We start from the raw sequence: 17,518 nt of genomic DNA on the forward strand, positions 1-17,518 counted from the left end.
TCCCGGGTCCTGGAAAGGCTCTTGATTGGAGACTGGCAAAAGATTATTTAGCCATTATGAAGTATTCGTCTATTTGAAAGGGATCAATAAAGAACTTGTTAAAGAAAAAAAGAAAAAAAAAGGCAGGATGAAGGTGGGAGTTCTTCCTTAGTTTTTCTCTTCCCTTCATTCTAAGGGAAAATCAAACCTCTTATTTTCACTTTGTTTGCCTTTACACAATGCAATTGTAGTTCTGTTTCCAGCCGTTGGAGAGTGTGACTGGGAAAATGTGACGTCAGGTTGAACAAAACTAAACCAGCCAAAAAAAAATAAATAAAATTTAAAAATAAATAAATAAATAAATAAATAATAAAATTTAAAAAAAAAACCTAAACCAGCCAGTTCACTTTTTTAAAAAATATTTTATTTATTTATTTGACAGACAGAGATCACAAGTAGGCAGAGAGGCAGGCAGAGAGAGAGGAAGGGAAGCAGGCTCCATGCTGAGCAGAGAGCCCGATGTGGGGCTCGATCCCAGGACCCTGGTTTCATAACCTGAGCCAAAGGCAGAGGCTTTCACCCACTGAGCCACCCAGGCACCCCAGCCAGTTCACTTTTATTTTAAAAAATACAATGTGAAGGAGTCCCTGGATGGCTCAGTTGGTGCGGTGTACAACTCTTGATCTTGGGGCGGTGAGTTCGAGCCCCATATTGGGTGTAGAGATTACTTAACAAAATCCACATATATGTGTTGGAATATTATTCAGCCTTTAAAAGGAATGAAATTCTGACACACGCTACACCATAGATGAACTTGAAAACATTATGCTAAATGAAATAAACCAGTCACAAAAGGACAAATATTGTATGATTCCATTTACATGAAGTACCTAGAGTAATCAAATTCATAGGGAGAGAAAGTCGGATCATGGTTACAAGAGGCTGAGGGGGAAGAGAAATGGGAGTTATTGTCTAATGAGTCGAGTTTCATGATGATGTAAGAGTCCTGGAGCTGGGTAGCAATGATGGTTGCACAACGCTGTGAATATATTTAATGTCGTTGAACAGAACACTTATAAATGGCTAAAATGGGGGCACCTGGATGGGTTCAGTCAGTTAAGCATCTGACTCTTGATTCCGGCTCAGCTGGTGATCTCAGGGTTGTGAGACTGAGCCCAGTGTCCATCACTCAGCACAGAGTCTGCTTATGATTCTCTCCCTCTAGTATTAGGCTTAGCGAAGTAAGTCAATCGGAGAAAGACAACTATCATATGATCTCCCTGTTATGAGGAAGTAGAGATGCAACATGGGGGGTTTGGGGGGTAGGAAAAGAATAAATGAAACAAGATGTGATCGGGAGGGAGACAAACCATAAGAGACTCTTAATCTAACAAAACAAAGGGTTGCCTGGGGTAGAGGGGTAGGGAGAGGGTGACGGGGTTATGGACATTGAGGAAGGTATGAGCTATGGTGAGTGCTGTGAAGTGTGTAAACCTGGCGATTCACAGACCTGTACACCTGGGGCTAATAATACATTATATGTTAATTTAAAAAATTTAAAAATTTGTTAAAAAAAAATTCTCTCCCTCTCTCTCTGCCCCTCCCCACACCAGCTCGAACTCTCTCTCAAAAAAAAAAAAAAAAAAATGGCTAAAATGGTGTAAATAGGTGTACCTATTGTGAAACATCTGTTTGCATGTACAGATGTATATGTATATGTGTGTGTGTGTGTGTGCAGAGAGGGTGTGAATAAAATAAGTATAGGGCGCCGGGGTAGCTCAGTTGGTTAAGTGTTTGCCTTCAGCTCAGATCATGATCCCAGGGTCCCGGGGGACACATTACTCAGTGGGGAATCTGCTCCTCCCTCTCCCTCTGTCTCTTCCCCGGCTCATGCTCTGCGTCTCTCTCTCTCTCTCTCTCTCTCACTCTCTCTCAAGTAAATAAATAATATCTTTTTTAAAAATAAAATAAAATAAGTATACAACTTATGTCACTACCAGGCAGGTCAGGAAGCCCACACCATGCTCTCTGCACTCAACGTCATGTTGGTGGAGAGGGTCTGGTGGAGGAGGTCAGAATCTCTCTCTCAATCTCCATAACCAGACAGACATTTTACTGTTTTATTTTTTTAAGATTAATTCTTTATTTATTTATTCGTGAGAAAGAGAGAGGGAGAACATGGCAGTGGGTAGAGGGAGAGCAGGGAGCCTGCAGAGCTTGATCCTAGGCCCCTGAGATCGTGACCTGAGCCAAAGGCAGAGGCTTCACGGACTCAACGACCCAGGTGCCCTAGACATTTTACGATCTGATTTCTACTTCTAGATGATCTCCAAGTACTGGGGCCGAGTCAGCTGACTTTTATTTTTTTTTCTTCAGTAACCATTACCAGAAGAAGAAACCATTTTGACACCCAGCCTCGCTGACATGAGCATCCGATGGGTTTTATTTCCTGCCTCCCGCCCATACAGGGCGGTGGATCTTGACCTGTCCATCTTTTTTTTTTTTTTTTAAAGATTTTATTTATTTATTTGAGAGAGAGAGACAGTGAGAGAGAGCACGAGCGAGGAGAAGGTCAGAGAGCCAAGCAGACTCCCCATGGAGCTGGGAGCCTGATGCGGGACTCGATCCCGGGACTCCAGGATCACGCCCCGAGCCGAAGGCAGTCGTCCAACCAACGGAGCCACCCAGGCGTCCCGACCTGTCCATCTTTTGCCACTGGCGGACCTCTGCCTGTGGCTCTCCTAGTAATGACAGGCAGTGACGACCTTGGCAGTGACTTTGTTTTCGTGCTGTACCTGCCAGCACTGGGTTTATGACTCCAGAGAGAGGTTCCTGAAAAGTGATGTGTAAACGGAATATGAGGTAAGATAAATTATAACTTACAGGTTTTCGGAAGGAATCATTGGAAGAAATGCTCTTGGAAAACTCTCAGGGCTTCTCGATGTTTTTAGACTCATCCCACAGTAAGAGATACATTTTACATCACGTGGGACATCCATGCGTGGACACGCCTGACCCAAACAGTGTACAAAACAGCCCTTAGCCCCACTGCTGGAGATACCTTCTGAAATTTTGTCCTATTTTACTCTGTAAAAATGCTGGTTGCGGGCCACCTGGCTGGCTCAGTAGGCAGAGAATACTGACTTTCAGGCTCAGGGTCATGAGTTAAGGACCCACGCTGGGCATGGAGCCTTTAAATATATTTTTTTATTTTAAATAGATGTCATTTATTTATTTGAGAGAGAGAGTAAGAGAGCATGAGAGGGGAGAAGGTCAGAGGGAGAAGCAGACTCCCCATGGAGCTGGGAGCCCAATTCGGGACTTGATCCCGGGACTCTGGGATCATGACCTGAGCCAAAGGCAGTCGCTCAACCAACCGAGCCACCCAGGCGCCCCAGCATGGAGCCTTTAAAAAAAAAATGCTGGTTGCCACCCACAAAAATGGATTTTATGACTCATTAACAGGTCTCAGCCCACAGTTTGAAAACACAATACCAGTTTAAATATTTTATCAACCCGATGTTTCCGTTTTGCACAGGATAGCTGAACTGCCCACACCTCACATTCCACATCACAGAGAAAATGCAGTCCGTAAGATATGACAAGCAGTCACTCTTCCAGATTCTGTGGAGGAAAAACTTAAGGAAAACTCTACGGCCAGTAGGAGACTAATAAACTCCAGGTTTTCTCAGACCTGGAAATTAGCTTTCCATCTGCCGTAGATTTTTTGAGAAAGGAAAACAAATGTTTTTCAGCTCTTTCTTCCCATGTAAGTTCAGAGTTTTGTTTTGTTCCCTTTTTTTAATCTCCTCTTTGGGTCGCCTCCTTTCTCTCCATGGCTCTCCAGAAAGAGTCAAGTCCACAAAGAGTCAAGTCCACCCGCCTGGGTGGCTCAGTGGGTTAAGCATCTGCCTCCTGCTGGGGCCATGATCCTGGGGTCCTGGGATCCAATTCCATGCTCAGCAGGGAGCCTGCTTCTTCCTCTCCCTCTGCCCGCCACTCCCCCTGCTCCTGCTCTCTCTCTGTCAAATGAATAAATAAAATATTTTTATTTCTTATTTTTATTATTATTTTTGACACAGAGATCACAAGCAGGCAGAGAGGCAGGCAGAGGGAGGGGAGAAGCAGGCTCCCCCCTGAGCAGAGAGCCGGATATGGGACTCGATCCGAAGACCCTGAGACCATGACCTGAGCTGAAGGCAGAGGCTTAACCCACTTAGCCACCCAGGCGCCCTAAATAAAATATTTTTTTTAAAAAAGACCTAGAGCTGTATTCTCCTTGGCTTTTGCCCCCCTCAACCTGCCGCCCCACCCCCATCCCAGCCAAACAAGGGACCCCAGGAAAAACCGGGGGCAAGGGTTGCAAAAGAGGTGGTGAGTAGAAGGAAGGAACGGGGCGGCTGAATAGTTAAGGGGCCAGTCCTTTTCGTCCGGCTTTGCGAGGAGACGCAGGCTGGGAGGGCAAGCTGCGTGCGCGGGGCGCGCTGGCCACAGCCCCTTACCTTGCACTTGTACCCGAGGGCAGCTCGGCGCCCGGCTCAGGGGCGGTGGGAGGACTCGCGCTTTCCTTTCACTTTCTCAGGTCGCCAAACCCGACACCTGGGGACTGAACCAGACCTCCCACCACGCCGGCCCGGCAGGAGGAAGGCAGGGCGCAGGGCCGGGAAAGAAAACGAGCATAAAGTCAACATTACCTGCCGGCAGAGGTGAGCGAGCGAGCCAGGTAAGGGACAGGTGAGCCAGGAAGGCGGAGGCTGCAGGATGCGGGACGGAGGGCATCGGGTGGGTGCGCACTGCTCGTTTGTGCTTGCAGGGGGCACCGGCTAAGGTAAAGAGGGCTTTTGCCAAAGCCCCCCGAAACCCTGGAGGACTTGCTAGGGGAAGGGGGAAGTAAGGTCCCCGCTCAAGTTACAGTGATATGACACCGGAAGTGGAATGGCCTTCTTTATTTGAAAAGCCAGAAGGAAAAAAGTCGTTTCATTGTGTCTTTATCTGCCGGGTCATTTTCCATAGGTGGTTTCAGAGGCGCCCAAGACAGGTGCTGGGAGCCCTCCTGGTCCGTTTAAAGCGCACTACAGATTTCACTACAGATTGTGGGTCTGTGTGCTTTTTAATTTGTGTGATGATGCAGACTTGTCCTCTTCAGAGAAAACCGAAAAATAAAACTGGAAGAAATGGAGAAAGGGGTCGTAAGGCAGGAGCAACGGGAAGCATGCCAAATTTAATCAGCGAACGGGAGAAGCTTTCATGTATTTTTCTGAAACATTGGCTGAGGAGACCCAACATGACAGCATGAAGGGCAGTTGAAAGGCCTTGGGGTATTTGCCTTGAGGGAACTGTGTGTGCCACCTCGGATTTCTGCTGGGCTGTCATGTGAAACAGGAATCTGCCAAGTCCTGGCACAGCCTGAGGGGATACAGATGGAAACCCCAGGGAGATGGAGTTCAACCCCATGTAAGCTAGAGCTGGACATGCCAAACAGATTTTTGCAGGAGGTAGGGAGTTCCCTGTCATCAAACATCCCAAAGTGTAGGTAGATATGGAAGCAGAAATGCTGAGGGGGGAATGAAGTTTCGGGTGAGTGAGTGTGCTGGTCAGTGCTCCCCAAACTGGGATGGTCATCGGAATCCCCTGGGGAGTGTGTTTGTATCAGGGGCAGTGGGGGTGTCTTTAAATATATTCGGCAGATCTCAGATGGGCTCGAGCCATAGATCTAATTATCTCCTCCCAATAGTTGTGACATAACCAATTAGTTTGGACAACACGGTCATCAGAAACTTTGAAGTTCTTTCCCAGTCTATAGTAAAATACGCCATAAACACTTGAAAACCATAGTTTTCATTTTGAGGGTTTTTTAAAAAGTTTATTTATTTACTTTTAAAGATTTTATTTATTTGACAGAGAGAGATCACAAGTAGGCAGAGAGGAGGCAGAGAGAGAGGAGGCTCTCTGCAGGCTCTCCCTGCAGAGAGCCCGATTCGGGGCTGGATCCCAGGACCCTGAGATCAGGACCTGAGCCGAAGGCAGAGGCTTAACCCACTGAGCCACCCAGGCGCCCCTAAAGTTTATTTATTTTTAAGTTATTTCTCTATCCAATGTGGGGTTTGAACTCATGACCCTGAGATCAAGAGTCACGCGCTTTACCGACTGAGCCAGCCAGATCCTTTCCTGGTCAAGAAAACCAAAAGAAAAAGGCCACATTCCACAAACTGACTTCTGTCACGTCTTGCTGGTTCTTGCTACTGGTTGCCTAAACGGTCTGTCTTCCCTAGCTGGGAGTTTTCCTCCCCGCCGTAAGGATGCTAGGATGACAGCAAGACGTGTCCACCAGCTGATGAACGGCAGCTAGAACCCTCCTGTAGGCATCTCCTCTGCCTTCCGCTGCCCTCAGGGCGCTTATAGAGCCTGGGGCACTTCCTTGCCTCAGTGAGGAAGATTTCAGTCAGTGCTGTCCTCTGATAGTGTCGCTTGTGTGCTGGGCCCGAAAGAGAATGGCAGTTAAACCTCTTCATTTTTTTTTTTTTATTTTTAATAAAAGATTTCATTTCTTTGAGGGGGAGAGAGAGAGAGAGAGAGGTGAGGGGCAGAGCAAGAAGCAGATTCCCAGCTGAGCAGGGAGCCCAGTCACAAGACTCTGCAATCTTGATCTGAGCTAAAGGCAGTCACTTAATCGATTGAGCCACAAAGGCACCCCAAACCTCTTCATTTTAAAGTAATGCCAACCCACGTAAACCAGGTGTGGGCGTGTGGGGACAGCTCCTCTGTACCTGACCAGGAATTAATATCCTTCTCCCACAAGACTGTGAGTGCTGAGGCGCCTGGATGGTTCGGTGGGTTGGGCCTCTGCCTTCGGCTCAGGTCATGATCTCAGGCTCCTAGGATTGAGTCCCACATCAGTGTCTCAGCTCAGCCGGAAGCCTGCTTCCCTCTGTCAAATAAATAAATAAATCTTTTTTTAAAAAATGTGAGTGCAATGAATGAATAACCTCCCTTTCTCTTGTCCTGTCTTATATCCCGAGTGTCTGGAACAGTGTCTAGCTCACTAGAGAGATGCTGGATTCCTTCTTTTCTTCTAGGTGCATTCTAGAGGCAGGAGCCATGCAGTTCTCTAGTTCCTCCAGGGGAGCAGATGAGAATTTTGACTATTTGTTCAAGATCATCCTCATTGGGGATTCCAATGTGGGCAAGACGTGTGTGGTGCAGCATTTCAAATCTGGGGTCTACACAGAGACACAGCAGAACACGATTGGGGTGGACTTCACCGTGCGCTCCCTTGAGATCGATGGCAAGAAAGTGAAGGTGAGAAAGGAATGGGGTTGGCTCCTCCTCTCTTAGCTAGAGTTCTTTTTTCTTTCTTTCTTTTTTTTTTTTTTTTTAGGATTTTATTTGTTTATTTGAGAGACAGCAAGCGAGCGAGCGTGAGTGGGGGGAGGGGCAAGGGAGAAGCAGTCTCCTTACTGAGCAAGGAGACGATGTGGGGCTCAGTCCCAGGACACGGGATCTTGACCTGAGCCGAAGGGAAATGCCCAAACAACTGAGCCACCAAGGAATCCCTTAGCCAGAATTCTTAACACCAAAACATGTGCCTGAGGAATAAAAGATTTAAATATAAAACATGAAATCATAAGAACACCAGAACAAAGATTGTTGAAATATTTATCATTGTAGAGTGGCGGAATCAGCCTTTTTTTCTTAAGATTTTATTTATTTATATGAGGGAGAGAGACTGATTGAGAGAACGAGTGGGAAGAGGGGCAGTGGGAGAAGCAGACTTCCCATGAAGCAGGGAACCCAGAACAGACTCGATCCCAGGACCCTGAGATCATGACCTGAGCCGAAGGCAGATGCTTAACCTACTGAGCCACCTAGGAACTCAGCAGCCTTTTTTTTTTTTAAGATTTTTATTTTTAAAGGCTTTTAAGTATTTATTTGAAAGAGAAAGGAAACACAAGCAGGGGCAGTGGGAAAGGGACAAGCAGACTCCCTGCTAAGCACAGAGCCCATCGCAGGGCTGATCCCAAGACCCTGAGATCAGGACCCAAGCCAAAATCAGAAGCTTAACTGACTGGACCATGCAGGTGCCCTAGGAAATCAGGCTTTTAAGAACAGAACCCAGGGGCACCTGAGTGGCTCAGTGGGTTAAGCCTCTGCCTTCGGCTCAGGTCATGATCCCAGGGTCCTGGGATCGAGCCCCACATTGGGCTCTCTGCTCAGCGGGGAGCCTGCTTCCCTCTCTCTCTCTCTCTCTCTCTCTCTGTGTCTGCCTCTCTGACAACTTGTGATCTCTGTCAAATAAATTAAATAAAAATCTTAAAGGGACGCCTGGGTGGCTCAGTTGGTTAAGCAGCTGCCTTCAGCTCAGGTCATGATCCCAGCGTCCTGGGATCGAGTCCCACATCGGGCTCCTTGCTCGGCAGGGAGCCTGCTTCTCCCTCTGCCTCTGCCTGCCTCTGTGTCTGCCTGTGCTCGCTCTCTCTCCCTCTCTCTCTGACAAATAAATAAATAAAATCTTATAAAAAAAAAAATTCATTTTACGGAGGCGCCTGACTGGCTCAGTCAGTAGAGCGTGCGAGTCTTGATCTCAGGGTCACGAGTACATGCCCCACATTGGGTGCCAAGCTGACTTAATGAAATAATTCATTAATTAATGAGTCCAATAGTGTGAGAGAGTGAACAAACAGGTACCTTTGGACATGGTGGGAGGCTGTGCTGTGCTGGTGGGTGTCCCCGCGTGGGATGGTTGTTGAGAAGGTATTCTGAGGACACTCCTAAGCAGACACAACTGAGCGGTCCTTTAAAATCAGAACGGGTCAGCCAGTGCTCTCATCTTGGGTGGGATCAACGAGCAGGTTCAAAAGGTAAACAAAATCTTGGGGCGCCTGGGTGACTCAGTGGGTTAAGCCTCTGCCTTTGGCTCAGGTCCTGATCTCAGGGTCCTGGGATGGAGCCCCACATCGGGATCTCTGCTCGGCAGGGAGCCTGCTTTCCCCTCTCTCTCTCTCCGCCTGCTTCTCCGCCTACTTGTGATCTCTGTCTGTCAAATAAATAAATAAAATCTTAAAAAATAAAAAAAGGTAAGCAAAAGGTCAACACCAGACCCGAGACATTGACTCCACCTCTCCGACTGAACTGTCCCTTGGGTGGTGGGTCCCAAACCTGAAAGCACATCCCAGATCACCCTGAGAAGCAAAGGGAAACACGGATCCCTGCGCCCCACTCCTGACCTACTGAGTATCTGTCTCCAAGTGAGACTCAGGAGGCTGCCTTTCGTAGACAACTCAGGTGAGCAAGCTGCCGTCAGACCCAGGAACTCCTGATGTGGACCCCCTCCTCCTGCCCCTTCCAGATGCAGGTGTGGGACACAGCAGGCCAGGAGCGTTTCCGGACCATCACTCGGAGCTACTACCGTAGCGCCCACGCCGCCATCATCGCCTACGACCTCACCCGCCAGTCCACCTTCGAGTCTGTGCCTCACTGGATCCACGAGATAGAAAAATACGGAGCGGCGAACTTGGTCATTATGCTGATTGGTATGGCATTTTCCAAGCATTTCGATTTCCTTTCCTGGCCCCCTCTGCAGATGCTCAGCTTTCTGGGTGGTTTCTAATGACAAGGGAACGTGGAATCCTACGAAAGTGCTAGTGGTGGACAGGCCTCGGAAAGTGGTTGGTCCCCAAACTCCCATCAGATTCACTTGAGAATGTGGAGGGTGGGGTGTAAACTTGTTAATACAGATTCCCACCTAAGGGCCTGCCCTAGAATGTCTGGTCCCGGAGGCCCGGGATGGGGCCCAGGCTTCTCGATGAAGGCATCACACCCCAACTGATTTGATGCAAATGCCTGTAGACCACACAGGAAATACCCTGTAGGCAGAGGTTCACGGTAACAGATGACTCCAAATCCCCAAGGGGGCTGTCCGGAGGCATGGGACTGTACCCATGAATGACTCCTCACACCTGCTAGGATCCTAAGCAAATTTTGATGACCAACCCCCCTCAAAATGGACAGCAACTTGAACTGTGCAAAGGAAACGGTCGGCTTCACGAAAGCAGTCCGTATATTCAGAAGGCGGTAACCTTTCCATCCCTTCTCTGTAGTTTCCGTTTTGCGAACGGAGCTGCCTTTTCCTTCCTCCTATGAACCCAACTGCTAACCAGTGGCTGCTTCATTTTAGCAAGACGGTTTGGGCCCCTGCTACCTACTCAAAGTGTGGTCTGTGGACCAGCAGTGATCAGCGGCAGTTTGTAAAAAATGCGGTGATCTCAGGCCATACCCCAGACCTCCTGAATCAGAATCTTCATTTTAAGAGGATCCTAAGGAGATTTGTAGGCAAATGGAAGTTTGCACAGCACCGAGTCTAGACAGCTGTGAGATGGAGGAGGAGCTAAACACACCATGGTTTAATGGCTGATTCATCCTCTGACCAGCAGGTCCTAGCTCTGTGGCCAGTCTCTGAGCCTCAGTTCCTGGTCTGTAAAATGTGACTAATACTCAGCGGGTTGTGGTAAAAATTTAATGAGATACTGTATATACATTGCTCAGCAATGCCTGGCACCAAGTAAGTGTTTAATATAAACTGTAGGTGGTGTTCTAGGAAGTTTGTTTGAGGAACTGTCTCATCTATGTTCCAAATAATTCAGGGCTTATGGTGAGGGCGCAACTTCCTGGGCCCTAGGAAAAGCCAGCATCGAGCCCCGGCCAGAGCAGGAGACCCAGTCGAGCCCGCCGCCTTCTCCCACCTCCAGCCCACCCTGCCGTCCCCTCCCCCGCCCCGACACGCAGGATCTGTGCATCCCCCTCTCGGGGCTGGGCTCTGGGAACCAGCCTCCTTGTTCTGTATTGTGCACCTGTTTCCTCCCCCTCAGAGATGCTTTTCATACCTTCCTCGTGGAGTCTCTCAAAGCATCACCCCCCACCTGCTCCTGCCACAAGCCCCCTCATTCTCTACTCACTCACGAGGAAATCCCACTGTCCCGTTCCTTCCTTCTTCTCATGGCAAAGGATGACCCAGGCTGCTGGCCACCCCGAGGATGGGCGAGTCTGGGCGAGGTGCCTACCTGAGACTAAGAGCCGGGCGCCGGCGGTCACAGGATGCCAAGTCTGGGCACGGGTGGGAGGTCACTGGCACGTGTTCTGAGCACATCGGGCCCAGTCCTGATTACTGCCAGGATTGCAGAAAGGGTGTTTTGATTCGTAGCTTGGCCTGTCATATGCAGACTTGAAGGGAATGCTGCTTTGAAGCTCACACCACTCCTCCTAACTTGAGAAACAGAGTCATTCCAGAGCCTAGAGCACGCTCCCTCCTTCCTGCTACCTCAGATCAAAAGCCCCAGATTCCACAGTCTGCTGCCAAAGTGGGTGCCCCTCCCTTCCTGTACCCTCCTATTCACACCGCAGAAACCAAGCAGGAGAGACCAGTGAGGCCTCCCGGCAGAAGGCACCTTGTCTCTTTGGGAGGATCGAGATCCCTCTCTCTCCTGTAGCTTCTCACCCGAAGGCCCCCTTTAGGACCAGAAACTTTTTAAATTTTTGACTTTTGATATAAATGCTTCTATAAGCAGAGTCCAGAGTTTGAGGAGTAAGCACTGACCCCAAAATAGCCATATATTTCTTCCCCAACCACTTCTGGAGAGCGCGGAGGAGGATGCTCGCGCAGGTGTCCCGCATCCTTCAGGACTGCAGCTCCCGGTGGGGCCCCACCTGGGGACCAGGGCTGGTGCTAGGGAGCTGCTGGTGACAGGGGACTCCTTTAACTGCTTACCCGACTCCGGCTACAATTCTGAGCCCTCTGAGTCGCTGCATTTATCTGGATTTCAGAATCAGACCGACTGGGGTTCAATCCCCCCCTTTGCCCTTCCCCTCTGAACTTGGGCTCATTACTCTAATTTCTATTTCCTCATCTATGAAACTGATGCCTGCTTCAGGTGCACTGTTGGGTTGGATATACGGGGAGCATTTGCACAGTGCTGACACCTCAGTAAGGGTGTGCATTTCCAGAGCAAAGAGGCGGGTCTGCTGTGCCAGACAGAGAGGCTACGAGGCCCCGTGGCTGGAGAGCAGAGCCAATGGGGAAGGCCACCCATGACCTCAGGGGCTGAAAGAAACCCCACCAGAGGTGGTAGCTCCCCGAGAAGGGACACTCAAGGGTGGAAAATATGCATCTCACTAAAGGGAATGAAGATGTTCCTTTTTTTTTTTTTTAAAAGATTTTATTTATTTGAGATCACAAGTAGACAGAGAGGCAGGCAGAAGAGAGAGGAGGAAGCAGGCTCCCTGCCAAACAGAGAGCCCAATGCAGGGCTCAATCCCAAGACCTTGGGATCATGACCTGAGCTGAAGGCAGAGGCTTTAACCTACTGAGCCACCCAGGCGCCCCCAATGAAGCCATTCTAATCACACTTGAAGTTGCCCCAGGAAGATGGACTGAATCTCTTTTCCACTAAAAGCTTGTACTTCCCACAATGAAGCAGTTCTTCCTCGGGGCCTGGAAGTTAGGCAAGGCAAAGCTGCATGCCCCAGGGCCCCTTCCCTTCTGAGCGGTCTTTGGAAGACAGCTCCCTTTCTCCACCATGCTGGGCCTCCTTTGCAGGCTCTCCCCAGAGCACCCTCAACTAATTTCTCTGCTGCAGACACAGATGGGGCAGAGGAGATGCTAAGATGGGGGGCCTGGGTTGCTCAGTGGGTTAAGCCTCTGCCTTCAGCTCACGTCTTGATCTCAGGGTCCTGGGATCGAGCCCCACACCCAGCTCCCCGCTCAGCGGAGAGTTGCTCCTCCCTCTCCCTCTGCCCCCACCTCCCTCTCGTGCTTGCTCACTCTTTCTCTTACTGTCTCAAAATCTTTTTAAAAATGCTCAGACGTTGCAGGATTTCCAGGAATCCCACAGCTGTCGTGGTACTTACTCCCCAGTCTGTCATTCCTCACAATCATCTCTGCCTCCATTTACAGTCAGCTCTAGGAACGTCCCCAAAGATGGCCCGGATGTGTCAGCTTATGACGTGTCCAGTTCCCAGGGCTGACACAACGGCTCTTCCTGTTTTGGTCTCTGTGGCCTCTGTGCCTTGATCTAGAAAAGTCAACTTGCTGTTCCCTCACAGAAGTGTCCTCGCCCCCACAGTCTTCCTTCCTGTTTCCACATTTCTCTTCGCACAGGTGTCTCCCTTTCACAAGTTTACTGCAGCCTCTCGGAGACGTTCTTACAAAGGTCAGAGACGGTTGTGCACCGATTTGTACTCCTCCTCCTCTCCAGCCATTTACTGGAAGACCTGCCCCTCGGTAGTGTCCCTGTGTTTAAAATCCTTGGGACCCCCCGCTTTCCCCCTGGAGAAGGCTGGCTCTTACCTTCTCCTCATCCCGTCTGCTGTTTGTGACCTCCCGGCTCTTGGTACCCCCCATCAGAGGGAAGACTCAGAAGCCAACTTCCTTTACAGGTTATACAGGATGCTCTCGGACTTCCCTCAGCACCTGCTTTGTCCCCTTAGGATTTCAGGCAAACGTCCCACTTCCACTGCTCTTCTATTTCCAGGTCCACAGTCTCTCAGAAAAGAACTCTTCATGCCTAAGATTTCAGCCTTCAGATCTGTCAGATCTCAGAAGACTGCATTCTGTGTTATGTGATACCCTCAGTAGGTCTGGCCCAACACCCCGAAGTCAAATGCATCCTTATTTATTCAGAGCAGTGGAATGTGCAACCTAGTCATACAAAGCAGGTTGAATAAAAACTTAAAATGCCAATCTGGGGCAGATTTTACCATCGGAGGGATGACCAAACACACTTAGGGGTTTCCCAGGTTTTGGGATCTGGGAAATGTGGACAAGGGATTATACACCTGTGCTATGAACAACGGTTACCGTTCACCAGGTCCTCCGCCTGGATTTCTTCGTGGCTTGTGTCGGATCAGAAAGTTCTTGTAGTTGATTGACTCAACTGTCTCTGGCCTCCCTGACAAGAAGAGAACTCCTTCCTTCAGGGCAGGAATCTCTCTGGGTGCCCCCCACACAGCCCTTAGCAAGCAAGGGCTCAGACGAACACACGGTTTCTTTCCATGTCCAGGTGTCCCAGCTCCTCTTGATGTGGGCCGCCCCCAGCGGCGGAGAGGCCGGGCACTGGACAGACGGGGCTGCTGACCTGCCGTGGCGAAGGGGCAGGTTGGCGGGGAGCAGGTCCTAAAAAGCAGAACCAATGCACCTGAGCCCAGCACCCACAGCTCCGAGGCAGGGATGCAAGGAGCAGACCCACTTCCAGCTCGGGGACGCCCACTCCTCTGGCATCCCTTCCCCCACCTGCCTTCCAGAGGCAGCGCTGTGGGCGGAGCTTCAGCCTCGTGGGCTGGAGATGCGCGCGCAGCTGTGCTGAAGATTCGTACCCGAGTCAGTTTCCAGTGGCTGCTGGGACCCAGAACCATAAACCGAGCAGCTTAAAATCGTGGGAAGGTGTTCTCTCTCAAGTCCGGAGGCCAGAAATCTAAACCCAGTGTCACTGGGCCAAAACCAAGGCATCCGCAGGGCCACACTGCTCCGGGGGCTCCCGGGAATAATCTGTTCTTTGCCTCCTTCAGCTTCTGGCGGCTGCCACGGATCTCTGCTGCGGCCACCAACACCCAGTGTGTACGTCCCTCTCCACCTCTCCTCCTGCGCGTGTGAAGTCCTCCCCCAGCCCACGCAGCAGGTTACGTGGGGCTGTATTGGGGCCCAGACAGCTAATCCAGGACCCTCTCCCCATCTTCACATGTTTTGTGTTTTTTTTTAAAGATTTTATTTATTTATTTATTTGACAGAGATCAAATAGTAGGCAGAGAGGCAGGCAGAGAAAGGAGGGAAGTAGGCTCCCTGCTGAGCCGAGAGCCCGATGTGGGGCTTGATCCCAGCATCCCGAGATCATGACCCGAGCTGAAGGCAGAGGCTTAACCCACTGAGCCACCCAGGTGACCCCAATCTCCAGATTCTTAATAACATCTGCAAAGACCTTTCTTCCACATAAAGTAGTATTTTCAAGTGTTCAGTCCAGCCCCGTAGGTAGGTGGGGTCTCAGACTAAACACTTGTAGGAGAGGTTCCCTCAGCCCTGAGCCGACGCTGCCTGACAGAGGGATGGAGTCCTGCAGCCCACAGCCCAGGTCTGCATTAGTGGGTCCTACTTCAGCCTACTTCAAAAAACAAAACAAAACAAAACAATTAAGTAATCTCTACACCCACCAGGCAGCTCAGATTTATGATCCTGAGATCTGAGTTCCACGCTCTACCAACTGAGCCAGCCATGCGCCCCTGAATAGGTATTCTTTTAAATTATTTTATTTAGGGGGCGCCTGGGTGGCTCAGTGAGTTAAAGCCTCTGCCTTCAACTCAGGTCAGGGTCCTGGGATTGAGCCCCCCATCAGGCTCTCTGCTCCACAGGGAGCCTGTTTCCCCCTCTCTCTCTGCCTACTTGTGATTTCTGTCAAATAAATACATAAAATCTTAAAAAAAAAAAAAAAAGATTTATTTATTTGAGAGAACACGTGAGTGGAGGAGCAGCAGAGGGACAAGCAGACTCCACGCGGACCATGGAGCCCAACATAGGGCTTGACCCACACCCTGAGCTGAGATCAAGAGTTGGCGCCTGGGTGGCTCAGTGGGTTAAAGTCTCTGCCTTCGGCTCAGGTCATGATCCTGGGATCCTGGGATGGAGCCCCATGGCTTCCTCCTCTCTCTGCCTGCCTCTCTGCCTACTTATAATCCCTGTCAAATAAATAAATAAAATCTTAAAAAAAAAAAAAAAAAAAGAGTTGGCCGCTTAACCAACTCAGCCACCCAGGCATCCCCTCAACAGACATTTTTAATTTCAGTATCTATCAGTCCATCAATCTTTCCCCAGTGATCCAGTGCACACCTCTGCTTACTGTTCACGGTATGTTAGACACCTCCCTGACCTGAAGGTCCTCCTTCAACAGCCTGTGAGTCTTTAACTGTTCTTTTTTTTTGAAGATTTTTATTTATTCAGAGAGAGATAGTGAGAAAGGGAACACAAGCACGGGGAGCTGGAGAGGGAGAAGCAGGCTCCTCGCTGAGCAGGGAACCTGATGCAGGGCTTGACGCCAGGACCCTGGATCATGACCTGAGCTCAAGGCAGACACTTAATGGCTGAGCCACCCAGGTGCCCCCTGTTAATTGTTTCAAAATGAAAAAACTTAAAGGTTTTCTTGGTGGGGACAGTTAATTATGGGAAAAAGGGTCTAAGAAAGCTCCTTTAAAGGAAAAAACACCAATTGAGGAACACCAGTCTGGCCCATCTCGGTTACCATAGATTTGTAATAAATCCTGAGGTCTGGTAGAACAAATCCTGGGGAAAACAATTTTACCTCTGGCTTCCTGCCTCAGAGAAATCCAAGTCCAATGACTGGAGGTATGTGGGGTAAGTGGAGAAGTAAAGAGATGGGTCACTCTTCCTTCTAGGACTATGTTCACAAAATCCGTCACTGAACGTTCTGGGGTGATAGGGAATGTTCTGTACCCTGAGAGGAATGATGGTTACAGAGCACGTCCGTTTGTCAGCATTCACGAACTGCACACTAGAAGTCTGCATCCGACTGTATTTAAGTCACAGCTAAATCCTGTGTTCATCCCACACCTTCAATCCAGCAAATCCTAATCACAATCCCCTCTGCTAGCCCAGGCCCTATCCCACATATGCAACCATTTGTGGTTTGGGAAAGAGAGCAGAAAGAGAAACAAGATTTGAAGGAAGCAGCAAGAAGCCCGAGACACCCACTCTGGCACTGTTTTTACCTTGTTAGACTTAGAAGAAATGACTGTCGCTCCCTAGAACAGAGGGGCTCCACGGGTCCCTCCCGATAAAACACACCCCTCCGGCCCATTTCTCCAAGCTCCTCAAGATCTCATTTGACAGTGAATTAAGACAATGGCTCTGTTTTCATCATCAGGGGTTTCATCTTCAGTAAATCTGCCCACAATGGCTGTTCAGGGATGAATCATGCATGCCTATCACTGAACTAAAATGTTTCTATTAAAGGTTCATTAAAAAAAAGAACAACTCAGATTCAGTTCACCCATGGCACATCTGCTTCTCTCTTGCTCCCAGGGAACAAATGTGACCTGTGGGAGAACCGGCATGTCCTGTTTGAGGATGCCTGCACCCTGGCTGAGAAGTACGGCCTTCTTGCTGTTTTAGAAACATCTGCCAAGGAGTCTAAGAACATAGACGAGGTCTTCATGCTGATGGCCAGGGAGCTGATCGCCCGCAACAGCCTGCACTTATTTGGGGAGAGCCCTGTGAACAGCCTGGCCCTGGATTCTAGGCCAATCCTTGTGGCCCAGGATCCGAGGGAAAAGACCCACTGCTCGTGCTGAAATGTGCACGAGGCCAGCCGCAGCCAGGAGACGCCGCGTTGGACGGGGAAAGGAGCCGGATACCGTCGTCGGCCATGCAGCATCTCAAACCAAAGCAGACTTGCCGCTGGTCCTTAACCCTTCCCACCCAGATGGGGACCACTGTGCCTGGGTTCACACCCCAGGCCAGACCTGCTGCCTCTGAGCAAAGCCACAC

The 17,518-nt window shown here is 49.7% G+C and overlaps 2 protein-coding genes across 3 annotated transcripts in view; one reads left to right on the forward strand and one right to left on the reverse strand.

The window, feature by feature from the left end:
- SLC37A3 (solute carrier family 37 member 3) overlaps positions 1–4,691 on the reverse strand; it is a 56,150-nt gene extending 51,459 nt beyond the window's left edge. The window contains exon 1 of the mRNA XM_044246709.1: positions 4,674–4,691. The gene's annotated coding sequence lies outside the window, so the exon portion shown is untranslated. The remainder of the gene's footprint in view (positions 1–4,673) is intronic.
- On the forward strand, positions 4,491–17,518 carry RAB19 (RAB19, member RAS oncogene family). 2 transcript variants are annotated; one of them, XM_044246711.1, is made up of 4 exons: positions 4,491–4,685; positions 7,056–7,278; positions 9,326–9,509; positions 17,054–17,518. In XM_044246711.1, the coding sequence occupies exons 2-4, from the start codon at positions 7,078–7,080 to the stop codon at positions 17,320–17,322; spliced, it is 654 nt and encodes a 217-aa protein (XP_044102646.1). In that variant the 5' UTR covers positions 4,491–4,685; positions 7,056–7,077; the 3' UTR covers positions 17,323–17,518. The 2 variants fall into 2 exon arrangements, with proteins under 2 accessions (XP_044102646.1, XP_044102645.1); XM_044246710.1 differs by lacking the exon at positions 4,491–4,685 and having other exon boundaries at positions 6,896–7,278.

The sequence above is a fragment of the Neovison vison genome, chromosome 4, assembly GCF_020171115.1.
Source record: "Neovison vison isolate M4711 chromosome 4, ASM_NN_V1, whole genome shotgun sequence".
NCBI lineage: Eukaryota > Metazoa > Chordata > Mammalia > Carnivora > Mustelidae > Neogale > Neogale vison.

Coding starts and splice junctions, on each gene's coding strand:
- RAB19 (XM_044246710.1), top strand. CDS start 7,030: ATGCTGGATTCCTTCTTTTCTTCTAGGTGCATTCTAGAGGCAGGAGCC. Junction 7,279..9,325: donor TCGATGGCAAGAAAGTGAAG/GTGAGAAAGGAA, acceptor TGCCCCTTCCAG/ATGCAGGTGTGGGACACAGC. Junction 9,510..17,053: donor CTTGGTCATTATGCTGATTG/GTATGGCATTTT, acceptor TCTTGCTCCCAG/GGAACAAATGTGACCTGTGG.